This window comes from Haliaeetus leucocephalus, unplaced genomic scaffold, assembly GCF_000737465.1.
Source record: "Haliaeetus leucocephalus isolate CR32 unplaced genomic scaffold, Haliaeetus_leucocephalus-4.0 Scaffold751, whole genome shotgun sequence".
Taxonomy (NCBI): Eukaryota; Metazoa; Chordata; class Aves; order Accipitriformes; family Accipitridae; genus Haliaeetus; species Haliaeetus leucocephalus.
In genome coordinates this window covers 18,722,876-18,738,969 of record NW_010973187.1, presented here as the reverse complement: position 1 = coordinate 18,738,969, position 16,094 = coordinate 18,722,876, and the positions used below count along the sequence as shown (strand labels likewise).

General features: G+C 49.1%; 1 protein-coding gene across 3 annotated transcripts in view; it reads left to right on the top strand.

Annotated features, from left to right (window-relative positions):
- Nucleotides 1-15,187, top strand: part of SLC35B4 (solute carrier family 35 (UDP-xylose/UDP-N-acetylglucosamine transporter), member B4) — a 15,446-nt gene extending 259 nt beyond the window's left edge. For 2 of the 3 annotated variants that reach the window (XM_010581028.1, XM_010581027.1), the window contains exons 2-10: nucleotides 4,722-4,835; nucleotides 5,850-5,952; nucleotides 7,095-7,144; nucleotides 8,343-8,424; nucleotides 9,823-9,883; nucleotides 10,679-10,788; nucleotides 11,017-11,092; nucleotides 12,250-12,325; nucleotides 13,234-15,187. In XM_010581028.1, coding sequence (XP_010579330.1) covers nucleotides 4,722-4,835; nucleotides 5,850-5,952; nucleotides 7,095-7,144; nucleotides 8,343-8,424; nucleotides 9,823-9,883; nucleotides 10,679-10,788; nucleotides 11,017-11,092; nucleotides 12,250-12,325; nucleotides 13,234-13,480 — 919 coding nt within the window. In that variant the 3' untranslated portion in view covers nucleotides 13,481-15,187. Of the gene's footprint in view, nucleotides 1-4,425; nucleotides 4,539-4,721; nucleotides 4,836-5,849; nucleotides 5,953-7,094; nucleotides 7,145-8,342; nucleotides 8,425-9,822; nucleotides 9,884-10,678; nucleotides 10,789-11,016; nucleotides 11,093-12,249; nucleotides 12,326-13,233 lie in introns of those variants that run through there. The other variant, XM_010581030.1, reaches the window with a different exon arrangement.
- The last annotated feature ends 907 nt before the right edge of the window (nucleotides 15,188-16,094 follow it).

The window sequence follows — 16,094 nt, the reverse complement described above, 5'->3', positions numbered from 1 at the left end:
CATGCGGTGAGAGTATTGTGGGGGGTAGTGGGGTTGCCGGGGCTGGTACCCAGCCTTGGGCTCGCCCTGAGAGGGTCTACGGCCCCGGCCTGGGGGGCAGCCCCCCTCACAGCTTGGGGGGCAGCCCCAGGCCCTTGGGGCTCTTCGTCAAGGTGTGGAGAGGAACCCGGGTGTGAATCGCCGGACTGGGCCTCGTTGTTTCACCGTCTGATAGGTTTTATGGTTTTTTTTGGGGGGGGGGGGGGCTGTCTCCCTCTCCTTGGGCCCAGCCTGGTCCTATGATGGGCCACTTCGCTATCTTGCCCAGGCACCAGGGATCTCCTGTCCCTGCTGATATGGGGACCACCGCATCAGCCTGGCCCTAAGGCATCCCCACCACCCCCAGCTCTCTGATCCTAGCTCCTCGTACAAGTTAACGGTGGAAATCCCACGGAGAAGATGCGCAGGAGCTGGCCAGGGGTCCCTGGGGACGGCAGGCAGGGCCGAGGGAACATCGTCCATCTAGAAATGTGATCTTCGGCGGCAGCGTCACGTGGCTGCAAAGCCAGTGTGATGAGAAGAGGAGTCCTTTGTGGCACTCGGAGCAAAGGCGAATTGCCAGGTCGCAGAGAGAGGAGGGCTGACATTTGGGGCATGTCCGAGCGCTGCATCACCTTCCTTAGCCTGATGGAGGAAGGCTGGCGTGGCTTGGGAAAGGCGATGGTCTGTGGGATTTGTTTTCAGGGCTGGTCAGCAAGCTGTGAAGGCAAAAGGGCTAGACCTGAATGGAAAAAAGTAATGGTTGAACTGGTTCTGTGTCTATAATCATAGTTAGTCAGTGTGGAGCTGCATCCCCTGACCATTCTGTACTATGTTCACTTCAGTCATGCCTAGGCTTTCGAAACTAGTAGTTAAAACCTGCCCTTACTTCCTCCCCACCCATCATTATCCCAGATTGTTAAGAGAAAAAGGGAGTACAAAAGAGAGCCTGACACTGTAAGCCAGCAGTGGGGATATTTGCTTCAAAGTGGGAGGCCAGGACATGGGTACCTTACCACAAGGTTGCACAATCACTCAGCAATCGTGGGATAAATCAAGAAGCAGTTCCTGGAGGAAAAGACCTTGCATGGCAAGTTGTCTTTCCTCTCGGGGATTGTTCTAACCTCTGCCTTTCCTGCATGGTTTGTGCTGCAGCATCAGTGAGGGAGGAGGAATGGGCGTATTCGAGGTGAAGAGAGCTTTGGATCTGGCTTATTGCATTTGCTTGCCACTAGGCTTGTGTCTCCTCTGGCCAGACCTTAAAACAAAAGTGAGCCATTTGGCCCTATTCAAAGGCTGAGTTAGGTGTTTAAACCCCAGAAGGGATTTTGAGCAGGAAATCCCAGAGGTCCAATTGCAGACATCAAGGAAAAGCTGCTTTTTGCACACAAGCTTCTCTTAAGTATTGCCTCTCATCCACTTTAGAAATTCCCCTGTTCCTAACAGCTCAGTTCCTGTGCCCACCACTTGCCTTGTTCACCTTTGGTCCCTAAATTGGGGTAACACTGGGTATTTCTTTGGGTCTTGGTGTTATCTAAGGGAAAAGTCCCTCTTGAAGATGAATCTTCCCATAACAAGCAAAGTCCTGGAACAGGATCACAGGAAGAGGCAGTGACCACACTGACAGTCTAGTAAGGAACAACAAAGGCGATTGGAAGAAATTTGCTCAGGATTTATGAGGAAAGAGTAAAGGAATAAGAACTGTTTAGTCTACAGATCCCTGAGGACAGACAAAAGACTTTAAACGTGTGGAGAATGGCTGCAGAGGAGATAAATTTTTCTGCTGGGCTCTGGAGGCAGAACAAGAAATAAGGGGCTTGAATTTCTATGAAAGGGATGTAAAGCAGGCCAAAAAAACAGGTTTGCTCCGTCTCAGTGTAGTGAAGTGGGTTTGTAAGAGAGAGCGGGGAAATTCCTTTTTGGAGGTTTTCAAGAGCAAGTTAAACAAACCCCTGTCTGAATAACAGGAGGAGGCCTGGACAGGGCAAGAAACACCATTCAGTTCATCCCATTTCTGCTGCCTGGAGCAACCTGACCTGTTCTGCTAGTGTCCTTTCCTGCTTGACCCGGGGAGGTCTGTCTTTGAGCCGTGATGCCAAAGCTTTGTGCGTGATGTACATACAGGCCTGATTAGAAAGCCCATGATCTGCTCTTCGCCTTCTGAATCTGTGTCCTTGTGAGGTGCCTTCTCTGTAAAAACAGTTGAGGCTCTGCATGGTAGATATCAATGGGGTTTCTTCCCTGTATGGAGCAAATGGAGAGGCTGCTTTTCTGCAGGGTCCGTTGAAGGAATTCCTTATGACATGTGGAGTCTTCTGCAGTGATGGACAGAAATCTTCCTTGGAGAAGTGATTTGGATGTGCTGAACTCAGTCTGAGTGAGTGCATCAGTGTGCCCCAAACTGATGTGCAGAAATTGGGCTAGACTGTTTGTGCTCTGCTGACGTGAACGGGAGCCCTGCTCTGGCTGTTTAATCCCACCATCTGCTAGGGCTGCTAGACAGTAACAGCCCAGGCAATTCTGTCGTAGGAGGCAGGGTTACAATTGCATTGTAGTGTTTCTACATTGCCTCTGGAGGACTCTCTATCAGTTGGCTATAGCTAAAGCAGATCTTTTGTTGATATATCCAGACTTCTTGTCACTTCTTTTAGGTCTATCAGTGTGTGTTAGAATTGTGAGTCAAAGACATGGGCAGATACAGCCTGGGGTTTTTTTTGTTTGTCTCTTTATCAGTCAACACTGTACAGATAATGTGAGGTCGTATGTACAGCAAGTGACTGAATGCAAGGATCTGTGAATTGGGAGGAAACAAAGTCTAGTGCATGGAAACAGTCTTGGTTTATTTCAAGTTTAAACTTGCTTTGTATTCCCCTACAGAGATGAGGTTTACAATCCTGGAGCCTGGTCTCTGTCTCCAGTTCAATATCTCTTCTCTTCACCTAAGTATCTTTTGAACCTCATAATGTCATTGCACAGCAGGGACTGAAGTCTCCTGGACAATTAAGCTCTGGAAAATGTGAAAATTGGCAAGTGGGTAGAGGGGAGGGGCTCAGGCTAGTGCCTACTCCATGGAAAATGCAGGGAGAAGGTGGCCTTTCCAGGTGCTGTTTGGTGGCAACCACGTGCCAGCTCTGCATTAACCAGAGCACTGCTGCTGCTTCTGAGAAGTCTGGGGGGTGACAGAGATTTTGGAGGAGACCAGGCCTTTGGCTCTGCTACCCAGGAGACAGCTTGGTTATTCCTGTTCTCCAGTGTATCTCTCAGCTTGCATTCTGCAAAACTGTGTCTAGACCCAGCCTCTAACTACTTGTGATGGCATGTTGCGTGAGCAAGCTAAAAGCTTGTGCAGCAGGGTGGGGATCGCAACTCAGCAGCGTGTAGCTTCTCTGTTAAGTCCTTGGCCTCAGTTTCTGTGTTGCACCAGAGAAGGGGGAAGTACTTGCTCAAATTCCTCTGTCTCCCACTGCAAATAACAGTGAGCTTTCTGATTATCTGACATGTCGTGGCCTCCTCTGAGCCCACAGCTGACTGTGTGCCTCCCAGGAAATCCTCTTCTGCTCCCTGTAAGCTTCTTAGGAAGGAGGCAGTCTGCAGCAGGCATGTCTGCTAGGAATGGGTGAGCAGCATCCAGGGAGTCTTTGTTTAATGTCAGGCTGTTATGGGCTCTCTTGACCTTGAGTGTAATTCCTCTGCCTTCAGAATAAACACACAAGGTTGATTTGCTCAAAGGTGGTGTCAGTTCTGCTACAAGGGTAGTGATAACTGCAGTGCCTGGGTCTCTCTGGAAGGACAAAGATGCTCAGCTAAGAGGGTCTCTTTCAAGGTCAGACACTGTTTTATGGCTTTCAATACCTTGTAGAGTTTGAAAACTTCAGTGCAAAGCCTGTGTCGCATTAGCAAGCTCCCTGGCTTGCCTGGCTATCACGTGGCATTTAATGCCATGACCTTTTTGGGCTCCCACGATGAGCTGTTGTAGGTTCCTTCTTGAACCTACAACCAACCTTTTGGCATCTGGCAAATGCAAGAGGGCAGAGAGCTAAAGCTTGCTGCATAAATTGAAAGCAGGTCTGAGCTCATGTTCACACATTCTGGGGATGGGGTACAAGCAGAACCATGGACACTACGCCTTGCTCTGCAGACACGGACCTGACCTTGGGACTTCCCTCATGCAGTGGAAATAAGGGCTATTGGAAATCCTGCTGCCTTCCTCCGGGGTGGACTCACCATTTCATGTGGCCTCTGACAAATAAAGCAGCTTGTAGGTAGGGAAAGACCCTATCAAAACCACTTCCCCATGAGAAAGAGGGAGATCCATCTTCAGTATGGTTATGTCCGTGCTTGATATTGCTCATTCGGATCCTGTACCCTGGCGGGATGTTATACAGACGTGTGAGATGCGACCAATTTCCTCTTTCACTTCCTTACCCAATTCACCACGTGCCCATGATGGGGCTGGCTGCTCGCTTCCTCTTCGGAAATGTTTAAGGAAGGGATTGCTGCACATGTATCTACAAGTACAGGTGAATAAATATCTGCAGGGAAGTGTTTAACAAAGGCAACATGAGAACCTGGACAGATAAAGCAGTAAAGCCCCTGCAGGTTGATGCTCACTCTGGGATTATGAGCTGTTAGCCTCTTTTTATTGCAGTGTTTGTTCTCCACTGCATTGCTGTTATGCTTGTCTTTCTTCTCCATGCCTGCAGGGAGTTTCCAGGATGTGGGAACATAGTGACATTCTCCCAGTTCCTATTTATCGCGGTGGAGGGCTTTATCTTCGAAGCCAACTTTGGGAGGAAGAGGCCAGCCATACCAATGAGGTACAGTCAATCTGAATGCTTTTGCTAGGCACAAATTGACTAGCTATCTATTATCTCAAGAAGTATTTAATAAAAAGGCTTATCCATTTATCCAGTCAAAATCCCATCCATTCTGCAGCATTTGTGAAGCCGCACTGGGAACCTGTCATACCTGATAAAATATGAATTCCTTGTTTATCGAGAATTCTTAATACAAAATTGCCATCAGATACTTTCCTGTCCAAGAAACAGGGCAGTATTTTGCACAGTTAAGAGTTTGCTGTGTTTGAAGAGCTTGCTGTCTCTCTGGGGCTTGGTGCAATGGGCGTGGGAGGGAGAGGTTTACTGGAAGGCTGGCCAAATTCACTTTTGCATTTCTCCATCAGAGCTGATCTTGTCCTGGCAATGGCCTGGCATGTTCATGCTCTCCTCCCTGGCGCTCAATGGCCAAAGTGAAGTGAGGAGGTTTTGTGGGGTTCCTTAGCAGAGTGCCTAGTCCGTGGCAAAACAGAGCGCTGTGCTGAGTGCTCGGGACAGAGATCTTCATGACAGAAAATTGAGGGCAAGTTTAGTGCCTTTCGTGGCTGCATCACAGCGAGGAACTTCAATTTGTGGAGGCTCTCTAGCTTAGGTGTAGAACCATCGAGGTGTTCAGCCTGGATTTGAATAGTTTCTCCTTCCACTCAGGATAGCGATGTCTGCTGGCAGAAATTGAATCCCCTCAAATCAAGCCTTGTCTTATGCCACTGTCCTTAAGAAAGGGGGGTCTGGAGGATGTCCATGCTAAAAGGTCCCAGCTGGGCTATCCTCAGTTCCCCTCTGCTTCTGGGATTAGCACAAGCCGAGCCAGTGCAGGGCAGCCTGCTTCCTGTTCTGAGGACTTCCCTGCTACATCCAAACTGGATTGGTCTCCTTGTTAGTCCTTATCACAGACCCAAGAACTAGGTGGGCTCCTGCTCAGCTCCAGAGGCATGTCTCAGCATCCCAGGGAGGTACATGCATAGCCATCAGCTGGTTTTTGGGTTTGTGTTTCAGGTACTATTTCATCATGGTGGCCATGTTCTTCACTGTCAGTGTGGTGAATAACTATGCCCTGAACTTAAATATCGCCATGCCGCTGCACATGATCTTCAGATCAGTGAGTAATGCCATGCCATCCTTTCCCTGCTCATGGGGCATCTCTTCCCATCACCTCTGCAAGCACTGTCTCTGGTGCCTGTGTTCTGCCACCCTCTCTTTCCCTGAGGGCACGAAAACCCTGTGCAAATACTAAACTCTAGCTAACTTGTGGGGAGAGCAACCCTGCTTTGAAGGCTGAGCTTGAGTTCTCACTTTCACGGTGTTGATCATTAAACTTAACTTAATGGATAGATGAGGAGACTGAGGCTCACACAGGCTTCATATTTCCAAAGGTGATGGGGAAGTAACAATGACAAAACCAAGCCCAGACTCTGGCTGTCAGCCCTGGAAAGGCTGAATTGCTGGCCAAAGGGACTCAGCTTTCCCTTCCACTGCACAGCTACACCAAGTGGTTCATGTCCTAGCGTAGGTGTCTCAGTTAAACGCCCCAGGTCAGAGAGCATGGCTTTGGCCTATTTCCACCTGCATTGTTAGCCCATAGGTCTTTTCTTTGGAAAATGGTATTAAAATGCATCTTTACTTAATTGTAGATGAGTGTCAGGCTAAAACTTCTGTTAAAACCAAAGAAAATGTAGCCCCAGCTGTTGGGAATAACAAAATCTGCTGGGCAGATCTGCTGAGTGGGGGCTGTTCTCCCACAACACGTCATGGGGTTGAGATACCTGAAGGAGAGGTTAAAAAGAAGAAAAACACACAACAGTCTAGGAACCCTGTCCTGCATTAACCATGAGGGACGGTTCTTGTATTGCAGCCCTGCAGTCAATCTACAGAGCCATACTCCTGTTCCGAATTTAAAAAAAACACAGTGATTTGGCCATGTTCTGGTCTGTAACACACACTAAGTGTCACGAGTGAGCCAAAACCAGGGAGAGGCCCACTGGCCGGAAGATCCTAGTAACCTGTTTGCCTCAGCATCCTTGTTCCCCAGCCACCCAGCTCAACTTCTCCCCTCCTCCTAGCTGAGGTGAGACTCTCCCCACCCTGTCAGTCTCCCTGATCCTGTCCTGGCATTTCTGTTGGTGTTGTGGCATTAGTTGTATTGAGTTTGCGGTGTTTCTCTGGGGCGGGTGTCCCAGTCCAGGGAATTTTGTCATGCTGACCTTCTGTTCTGTTTTCCTCCTCCTCTCTCTTCTTTCCCAGGGCTCTCTCATAGCAAGCATGGCTCTAGGTATCATCATTTTGAAGAAAAGGTAAGTCCTCTTACAAGCCTCTTACATCATCAGAGAATGCTTTGCCATTGACTTAATCCTTACTGGTGTTTAGTGCCCTCCCCTTTCCTGTTAAATATTCTTGGTTTTACCGATGGGGAAACTGGGGCACAGAGGTGTAGCTCCACTAGAGGCTGGAATAGTTCCCTCTTCTGCGTTTCCACCACCCCTCACTCCTTTGTTTAAGGCAAGCATGGTCTGAAGAGAGAGCTTTGACACATGGCTGCAGGCCTCTATGTTAGCTCTTTTCTTTTCTCTTACTTGTGTGAGGCTGGTACCACTCCTGATGGATGGGTGTACTGGGTCTGGCTGGGGTGGAGTTAACTTTCTTCATAGCAGCTGTCATGGTGCTGTGTTTTGGATTTGTGGCTAAACCAGCATTGATAGCACACTGATGTTTTGGCTGTTGCTGAACTATGCTTACACAGTGTTGAGGCTTTCTCTTTTTTCCACTCTGCCTGCCTCCCCAGCGAGTAGGCTGGGGATGGATGAGAAGTTGGGAGAGGATGCAGCCGGGACAGCAGACCCCAAATAGCCAAAGGGATATTCTATGCCAAATAATGTCGTGTGCTGCAACAGAAACCAGGGTAGAGGAAGAAAGGGGTTTGGGGGAGTTGGCTTCCAAGATGGCCAAGCTTGTGGGAGGTGGTGAGTGATTGCTTTTCCATTGGTTTTGTTCTTAGTCCCCCCCCCCTCACCTATTAAACTCTAGCTTGACCCACGAGTTTTCTCATTCTTGCTCTTCTAGTTCTCTCCCCCATCACACAAGGTGGGGGCAAGCAGCTGTGTGGGTGCTTGGCTGCTGGCTGGGGTCAGCCCACCACGGTGGGCAAAGACATCAGGACAGGAGGGTCCTCCCAGCTGCTTGGGGTCTGGCTGTGGGAGCAATGTGGGCACATCCCCTGCCATTCTACCGCTATGCAGAGATCTGCGCTGGCTTTGATCTGAGAGGGATCCTTTGCCATGGGCAAGGAAATCTTGGTCCAAATGCTTCTTTTTTGTTGCAGTTGGAGTAAGTTGGCCTTCCCTCCCAGCAATGTCCAGTGTTAGATAATGGATATGTGCCCATTACCACAAGTTCACACCAGTGTATTGGAGTAAAATGCAATGCAAGGGAACAGTAGACGAACAACACGAGGGTGGGCTGGGTCACTGACATCTCTCTTTTCCCCCTGTGCAGATACAGCATATCTAAGTACACATCCATAGCCCTGGTGTCCCTGGGGATCTTTACCTGCACTTTCATGTCTGCAAAGCAAGTGGTAAGGTTTGGAAAGCACCTGAGGTTATAGCTGTGAACCTTATTGACAGAAGGAGCTGCTGTCAGCACCTTCATCAGTAATTCCCTTTGTCTGACTATTAATGGAGAGACAAGATGTCTCCTAGCTCCTAGATCTGCTCCCAAAAGCTCTTGTTCCTGGTCTCATTTTCCTGTGGTTTGGAAGGAAGGGATGCACACACATGCATGTGGTTTAACTTAATTACAGATGCCTTTCAACCTGTTCATGTTGCTTTTTGCTGAGAATAAACCATTATTTTTTGCCACAGAGATAACAGGTAGAAGCTGTTTTTTCTTGGCCTTACTGTGATGTGTTGCAGTTACGAGCAGGTGAATCTTAAACAAAACTCAACCATCTTAAGTCTTCACTCTTTTTATCCCAGAAGAGATTCTTGGCTTTCAGGCTAGATTTTTCCACACCTGTTGTCATCCAGAGTGACTTTCTGTGACCCTTGAAATAAAGTGCATGTATTTGGAGAACAGGAGGGAGTGAAGAAAATGCATGTGTAACACCACTTTGGGCTTTTCCTGGGTCAGCACGCACAGCCTGATCTTGTCAGCTGAAGACAGAAAAATGGCATAAAGTGGTGGTCAAGTGAAAATTCGTTGCACTTAATCCAGTTCTGAGAGATTGGAAATGAAACAGGGCTGTCAAACCTCCAAGTCCCCCATTATTTAATAGCTTTTTATGCTGTCAGAATGTCTGAGGAAGGTCTGTGCTGTGCAGCCTTGCTCTGTATTAATCCAGATAAACTCTGAGCAGGCATGGGGTTTTGGTGTAGCAAGGTCAGTTGTAGCAAAGGTGAGTAATCTAATTTGGCCTAAACAACAGTGAAAGATTTGAGCCAAGTCATGTTGCCTAGAGTTTTACCCTCGGCCAACATCATCTACAGGCCTGGTTTCCTCAATGTCTTGACTGCAAGCCAGAGCCCTGGTTTTAGTACCTGACTGGGGCTTGGCCAGAGCCCTTATTCTTTCCTGCACACTCACCTCTGAGATGGGGACAGAGGAGCCTGCTAATGGGCTCTCTTTGAGAGCTTTCTAAATGGCACTGATTATTTTTGTGGTTGAAGAATTTGGTTTCTTGCCAAGCCAGGGCATTTCTTTCAGAAAAGCTACTTTCTTGATCAGACGTTTACACATTTTTGCTGGAATTTTGTGCATTCCTTGAAGCAGAGTGGAAAGCAAAGTGTGCTATAGTTGCTGCCACCTCTGTCCAGCCAGGGAAGCAACTCTGGAGAATGTGAGACCTTGGGTGATCTTTGCTTTATGGGCTTGCTTGGAACGCAACACACAAATCAAGAGTGAGGTAGAGGCAGGTCTGAATGAGCTGCAGGGACATGGTAGCTCATGGTGACTGTGTTGTGTCTCCCTCCACCAGGCATCTGACTCCAGCTTAAATGAAGAGGACGGACTCCAGGTTTTCTTGTGGTGGCTGCTAGGTATGTGAATGCCACATCTCCAGCCGACCTTGCCCGGTTACTGGCAAGATTCGGCTCTCTGATGTCCTTGGCCATGTGGGTTGTGCAAGGCAGACTGTGGTGGGAGTCCTCTTGCTGTGGTTAAGTTGTGCTGAGCATCTGGTGGATGTTGATTTGCAAAGAATGGGGTTTTGTGGCACTCGTTAGCAGCTTTGTGCAAGGAGGTACTCTTCATTTGGCCAACAAGTTAAATATGGCACCTAAGGGGTTTCTACAAGGTAGTGGCTTAGTGACAGAATGAGACTACAGTCATGCATGTTTGCAGATAGCTTCTTGACTTCTCTTTGCAAAAGCAGCCCTACCTGATACACCTGATGCCATGAGATATGCTGCAGAGAGGGAGAGGGGCTGCGGCTGGTTCAAGTGTTCATTCAGCACAGTATTTCATGGAGGAGTCTTTAAAGTCTGGCACTTGAGTCTATTTGTATACCCCCAACCTATGTCTCTTGGTGGCTTTTGGGGGAACCTGGGATTGATGTATTGTCAGCAGTGGCAAATGGCTGTATCCATGCTATCCCGCCAACTCTGTGTGCCAGGGCTGAGTCTCTTTTTAAGAGGTGTTCTTTTCAGAAGTCTCTTGGCATCTCAGCCTTTGTAATAAGATACCTGTGTCCCCAAGACCATTATCAGTTTTCTTACCAAGTCTGAATTTTTGGCATTTTTCACTGAAAGCCAAATCATGGGGGAGTCTTCAAGCTGGTTGACTTGAGCTATGCCATGCTTGAGCAGTGTTGCAAGGTTGTGCTTCTGTTCCAGGTATTGCTGGACTCACCTTCGCCCTCCTCATGTCTGCCAGGATGGGGATTTTCCAGGAGACGCTGTACAAGCAGTTTGGGAAGCACTCCAAAGAGGCTCTTTTTTACAATGTAAGTCACCATGTCTTTTCTGTTGCTTTTACTAGGCAGATAGAACTGCTAAGAGAGTCCCTTCCCCTCCCACCATGTACTCGGCACAAATCCAAAGAATCGCACGCTGCAAGGCTGGAGCAGCAAAGAGTGTCCTGTCATCCAGATGTGTGAGGCTGGTTTCCCAGGATGAGAAGTTGGGTGCGTTCACATAATCTGTTAACATCACATCTTTACTTTTCTCTCCAGCATGCGTTACCACTTCCTGGCTTTCTCCTCCTTGCTCCAAACATCTACCACCATGCAGTCCTCTTCAGCCAGTCCGGTAAGTGTTGCACAGATGGATCCTTGCTCTCGTAACTTTTTGTCCTGTGGAAGAGTCCTTCCTTCTGCTATAGAAAGCTTTTAGTCCACCAGTTGTGTGTGTCACTGTCGTCTTGGGATATTCAAGCCCTTTGAATTTTCAGGTTTGATAGAAAGCCAAAAGCCAAAAAACCCCACACTGTCTTGAGGACGTTGTCCAATCTTTTCCCTGTGGTGGGCCAGATGCCACCATGCTTGGACAAGTGGTGGTTGCTGGGATCCTGGCCATGGGCAGCTGACCGTTCAGCTGGTGCCACAGCAGCTTGCAAAGCTAAGCCATGAGTTACTCTTTGGATCACTGTGATTAAAGCCCAAGCTTCTCACTAGCGCACACGCATACACCTGTTGGGCCCAGCCAGACTGCTCATCTGCTTAGGCTTAATAGGTAAAATTCACCAGGCTTTTCAGTGCCAGCAAGCTTCCTATATCCCTGATCTTGTGAAACTGCAGGGGTCTTTGCTGAATAGGTTTGCTGGTTCTCTAATCCCCTCTGGGTAGGAGGATTGTTTGCATGCGTAGATCATTTTAACCTGTTCATTAATATCATTGCAATATATTTCTAGCATGCTACACCTGTCTGAAGGAAAGCATGAGGTGACCCCTGGGGAAAGGAATGTGGTAGTTCAAAAATGGGAGTAACAGGACAAAATCCTCAACCACAGGAGTCAACATGGACCCGTTGGCTTTTGTTTTGCTGGTGCTATGCAGACTTTGCCACACCAGTGCTGTCAGCTTCTTGGAGCGACATAGTTGATTCATCTGGTTTTAATAGTAGGACAGCCCTGACACAAGAAAGCAAGACAGAGATTTTCTTTTAATGTATTTTTCCTTAGCCTACTACTTCCTCCATCTTCCTTTCTTCCCTACAGAAGTCCGAGCACAAACATCTGCGAACTCTCTTGTATTTGTCATTTACCACAGTAAGAACAAGATAACCCTCCATTTGGAGCAAAATCAAAATGTGCCCACACCTCAGTCTGCCTGATGCAGCAATGGCCTCCTGAAGCTGTGGTGTGTCCCGGATCACGGTCAATCCAGGACAGGAGAGAGACACCTCTCCTTGCACCTTCTTTAAGCATTAGCAGGGCAGTGACCTTACTCTGTCCTTTTTCCCCGCAGAGCCATTTCAGGTCCCAGTGATTGGGCTGACCCTACCAATCATGTGGTTCTACCTCCTCATGAATGTCATCACTCAGTATCCTTTCAAAGCTCAGCTTGAGACACGCCACGGAGATGGCAGCAGGGTGGGAGGGGAGGAATGGGGTGGAGGTGCCATGTCTTTGGAGCCTTCCCTACATTTAGGAGCTGATGTTCATCTAAGTCTTGGAAAATAGAGAGTGAAATTTAACCTGGGACTTAAAATTTTTTTTCCAGGGTGGCTGAACCACCTGGCCACCACCTCTTGGAAAATACAGAGCAGAATTTAACCGGGGGCTTATGTTCTTTCCAGGGTGGCTGAAATCTGCCACCACCTCCCCAGGGACAGGCCGACTGGTATAAACTCATGGTGGTTTTGCTAGCCAGCTCTAAGTAGAAGGGACAGATCAGGAGCTATTTGTAATATATGCTGATGTGGAGGCAGCGAGGACAGCTCTGAAAGTCTGAAGAAGCCGAGATGCCCTCAAGAAAGAGACCCTTCAGTCCAAGGCTCTCTTAACCGTTTTCCTCTCACTGTTGAAAGAGTGCTGTGTTCTCTTGCTGCTCATGCTGCTCCATGAAACAACCTTCTTTAATCTGCCTTTCCTGTGCCTCCCCGGGGGGCAAAGGGGACTTCTGGTGGGTATAAATGGAGAAGTCTGATTTTAGCTTTCCTTGGCTCCATGGCCATTAACCTTTTGACAATGCATCAGCCCCAGCTGCTCTAGTGGGGTAGTTTTGCAGTCCCAGAGCAAGCTTGGGGGAAGTCTGGGTGATTTGCGGTGTCCCTGGGGTTTGTTATGAAGCTATTCATATCTGTAGAAATGCTGATGCGAGGAGAAGGGAATTTTATTCCCTCTATAACCAGACTGGCGTGATCCATTGCCCAGTTCTTTTCATTGCCAAAGGCCTGCCCAGGTGTCTTCCCTCTTCGGCCCCGATGTCCCCTTACCTCCGCCCACCCAGATACGTCTGCATCCGAGGCGTCTTCATCCTCACCACGGAGTGCACATCCCTCACCGTCACGCTGGTGGTGACTCTGCGCAAGTTTGTCAGCCTCATCTTCTCCATCCTTTACTTTCGCAACCCCTTCACAGCCTGGCACTGGCTGGGCACTGCCTTCGTCTTCGTAGGGACTCTCATGTACACGGAGGTGTGGAACAGCCTCGGGCCCTTCCTGGCCCACTGGAGGAAGAGGCCGAAGGAGGAGTAACAGCCGGGGACTCTCTGCAGGGACCTTTTTATTGTTTTATAGAGCAGAGCAGCAGGGAATCCCCCAGAGGGGGGTTGTTTTTATAACACGGGGGAGGTGTTGGCTGTGCCAAGCTTCTGGGAAACGTGGAGCCTCTGCTGGGAACCTACCTGAAATGGATCATGGAGAGACGATACAGTTATTTTTGCAAGGTTGCATTTTTTTTATGCAACCCCTTTAGCTTCCAACCTCTCCCCCTGTTTTTTCGTTTGTTTGAATAGCCCTTTTTAAGTAATGTAAAAGCTGACCAGTTCTCTGTTAGGAGCCCAACCTTGTTGTGGTGCTGTTGTCCACTCCTCCTGGCTCTGATGAGCTGGACCCTGAGCATGTTTGGTGCTGTCCTTTAATGTCTAGGTGGCCGTAGTGGATGGCTGAGCCCCGGGGACCTGCTGTTTGTGCAGCAGGTTGTTAGTTACACTGGAAATGCCAGGCCTGGCTGTTAACCTGAGTCCTTGTTGCCTGGTCCTACCACCTGTGCTGGGAGAGTGTCAGATACGCCTGTAGCTAGAGCCTTCCAGTCTGCCCAGTAGATCCTCCACTGGGGAATGGCTAAGGGGACTGGTTCCCAAGCCACCGAGCCCCCATCACTAGTAGCACCACCTAGTTGGGAGCCTGAGGAAACCAAAAAGGAGTGATGCTAAGGGGACAGAAAGTGCCACTGTGTCACCTTTGCAGCCTTCTCAGGGAGACGGTGAAGTGCTGCTGAGGCTTCGCTGAGTCCTCAGATGTTGCTCTGATACTTCATCAGCTGGAGGGTGTCATGGGTTCCTCCTGCTTTGGTTAGGTCCTCAGTGCAGGTCACTTTTCAGTCGCTTCCTACTTTTTCCCCTCATCACAAGTGTGTTCAGTGGGCTTTGTTACCAGCAGTAACGAACTGTGCTGAGCCCCCAACGCGCCTGTGGTCCCCCCGGATCCAGCCCAACCTCAGGGTTCAAATGATGCCAAGAAACTTAAGAAGGGCCAGTACAGCTGAGCTTATTTCTGCCGCTGGGAGGGGCTGGTTTTACTGTCCCTTCACCCAGTTCTCCTCTTTTCTTCTCCCACCCCTTGGGCATCAGCTTCACTCGTGGCATTTCTGTGCATCATAGCAGCATCCACCTGGTGCAGGACCGGCGTCCCTTAGTGTTACCCCTCACCTGGGGCAGGAGTGGCCTTCGGGAGCTTTGAGTGTGTGTCCCCATGCATGCAGGCAACGCGTGTCTCCCAGCAAGGTGAGGAGCAGCAGCCACAGCTCTTCTAGGAGCAGCTCAGTGTTGGGCAGAGCAATGGTTTGCACGCAGCCTTGTCTCGGAGCAGCAGGGAGCCCTGTTTTGTGCTGCCTCAATTTTCCTGGAGCAGCTTGTTTTCATCATCCTGATACTGTCCCCACTCAACCGTGATAATTGGGGCATCCAGCACTGTCAACCTGATTCACATCAAGCTTGGCCAAGTAAGGACTGTACTCCATTATTCCTCCACCCAACATCCCGATGGCTTCCAGCCTTGGTGTTTACAACCCCTCCAGCATTAAACCTGTGCTTGTGGTGGGTTAACCCCGTCCGGCCACAAAGCACCACACGGCTGCTCGCTCACTGTCCCCCACAGTTGGGATCAGGTCAAGGGGGAATAGGAAGAGCAAACCCAAGAAAATGTGTGAATAGAGACAAAAGTGGCAAAGGAAAGAGGAAGGGTTAAAAAAAAACCCAAGTGATGCAAAGGCAACCACCTACCCACTATGCCCAGCCAGTCCCCAAGCAATGGCCACCTTCCCAAAAAAACCCCTCCCCTCCATTTTTATTGCTGATTTTTATCTGCATTGGTTGTTCTGGCTGTGCCCTTTCCCAGCTTCTTGCGCACCCATGGCCTAATCATTGGTGGGGAGCAGAGTGGGGAAAAAAGGGAAAGCCTTGATGCTGTGCAAGTGCTGAAACACAGGTGTGTTGGCAACAGTTTTAGCCACAAATCCAAATCCCAGCACCGTACAGGCCACTATGGAAAAAGTTAACTCCATCCCAACCAGAGCCAGTATGGTGCTGATGGGACCTGCAGCTCACTCCTTCCTGAGATGCTGAAGAGTTTTCCCTTCTGGTTTTGGTTTTTCCTGAGCCTGAAAAACCTCTTGTATTTTGAGTGTCAGACATGGGATGTTACCAAGGATTTTGTAGATGGAGAGACTGTTTCCCAAGAGCTGCCCCAGCACCTAGTGCAGGTCAGTTCTCACATCCAGCTGTATGCATAGGCTCCAGGAAAGACCCAGAGAGAGGCAAAAACCTTTATCCCTCATCTTGATCTTCAAAGCTATTTACACGGCGCTTCAGCTGAGACAGCGAGCTAGGGGAAGGCAACACAAATTCAGCGTGAAAGCATCAGGGACGCTGAGTAACTGGTTGGGTTCATCAAAGCTTAAAACACACCGGTGTAATGCCAGGCTGAAGGCAGAAGCTGCATTTAGGAGCTGTAACTCCTGTTGGGAAGCTGGGGCAATGGTTGCTGTAGCCTGGGCTGGGGATTTAGCAAAGCAATAGCTGAGCGGGTGCCTGAGTGAGTGTAACATACTGTACATAGATTACTCTCTAGGTCACTCTTTGTATCAAGG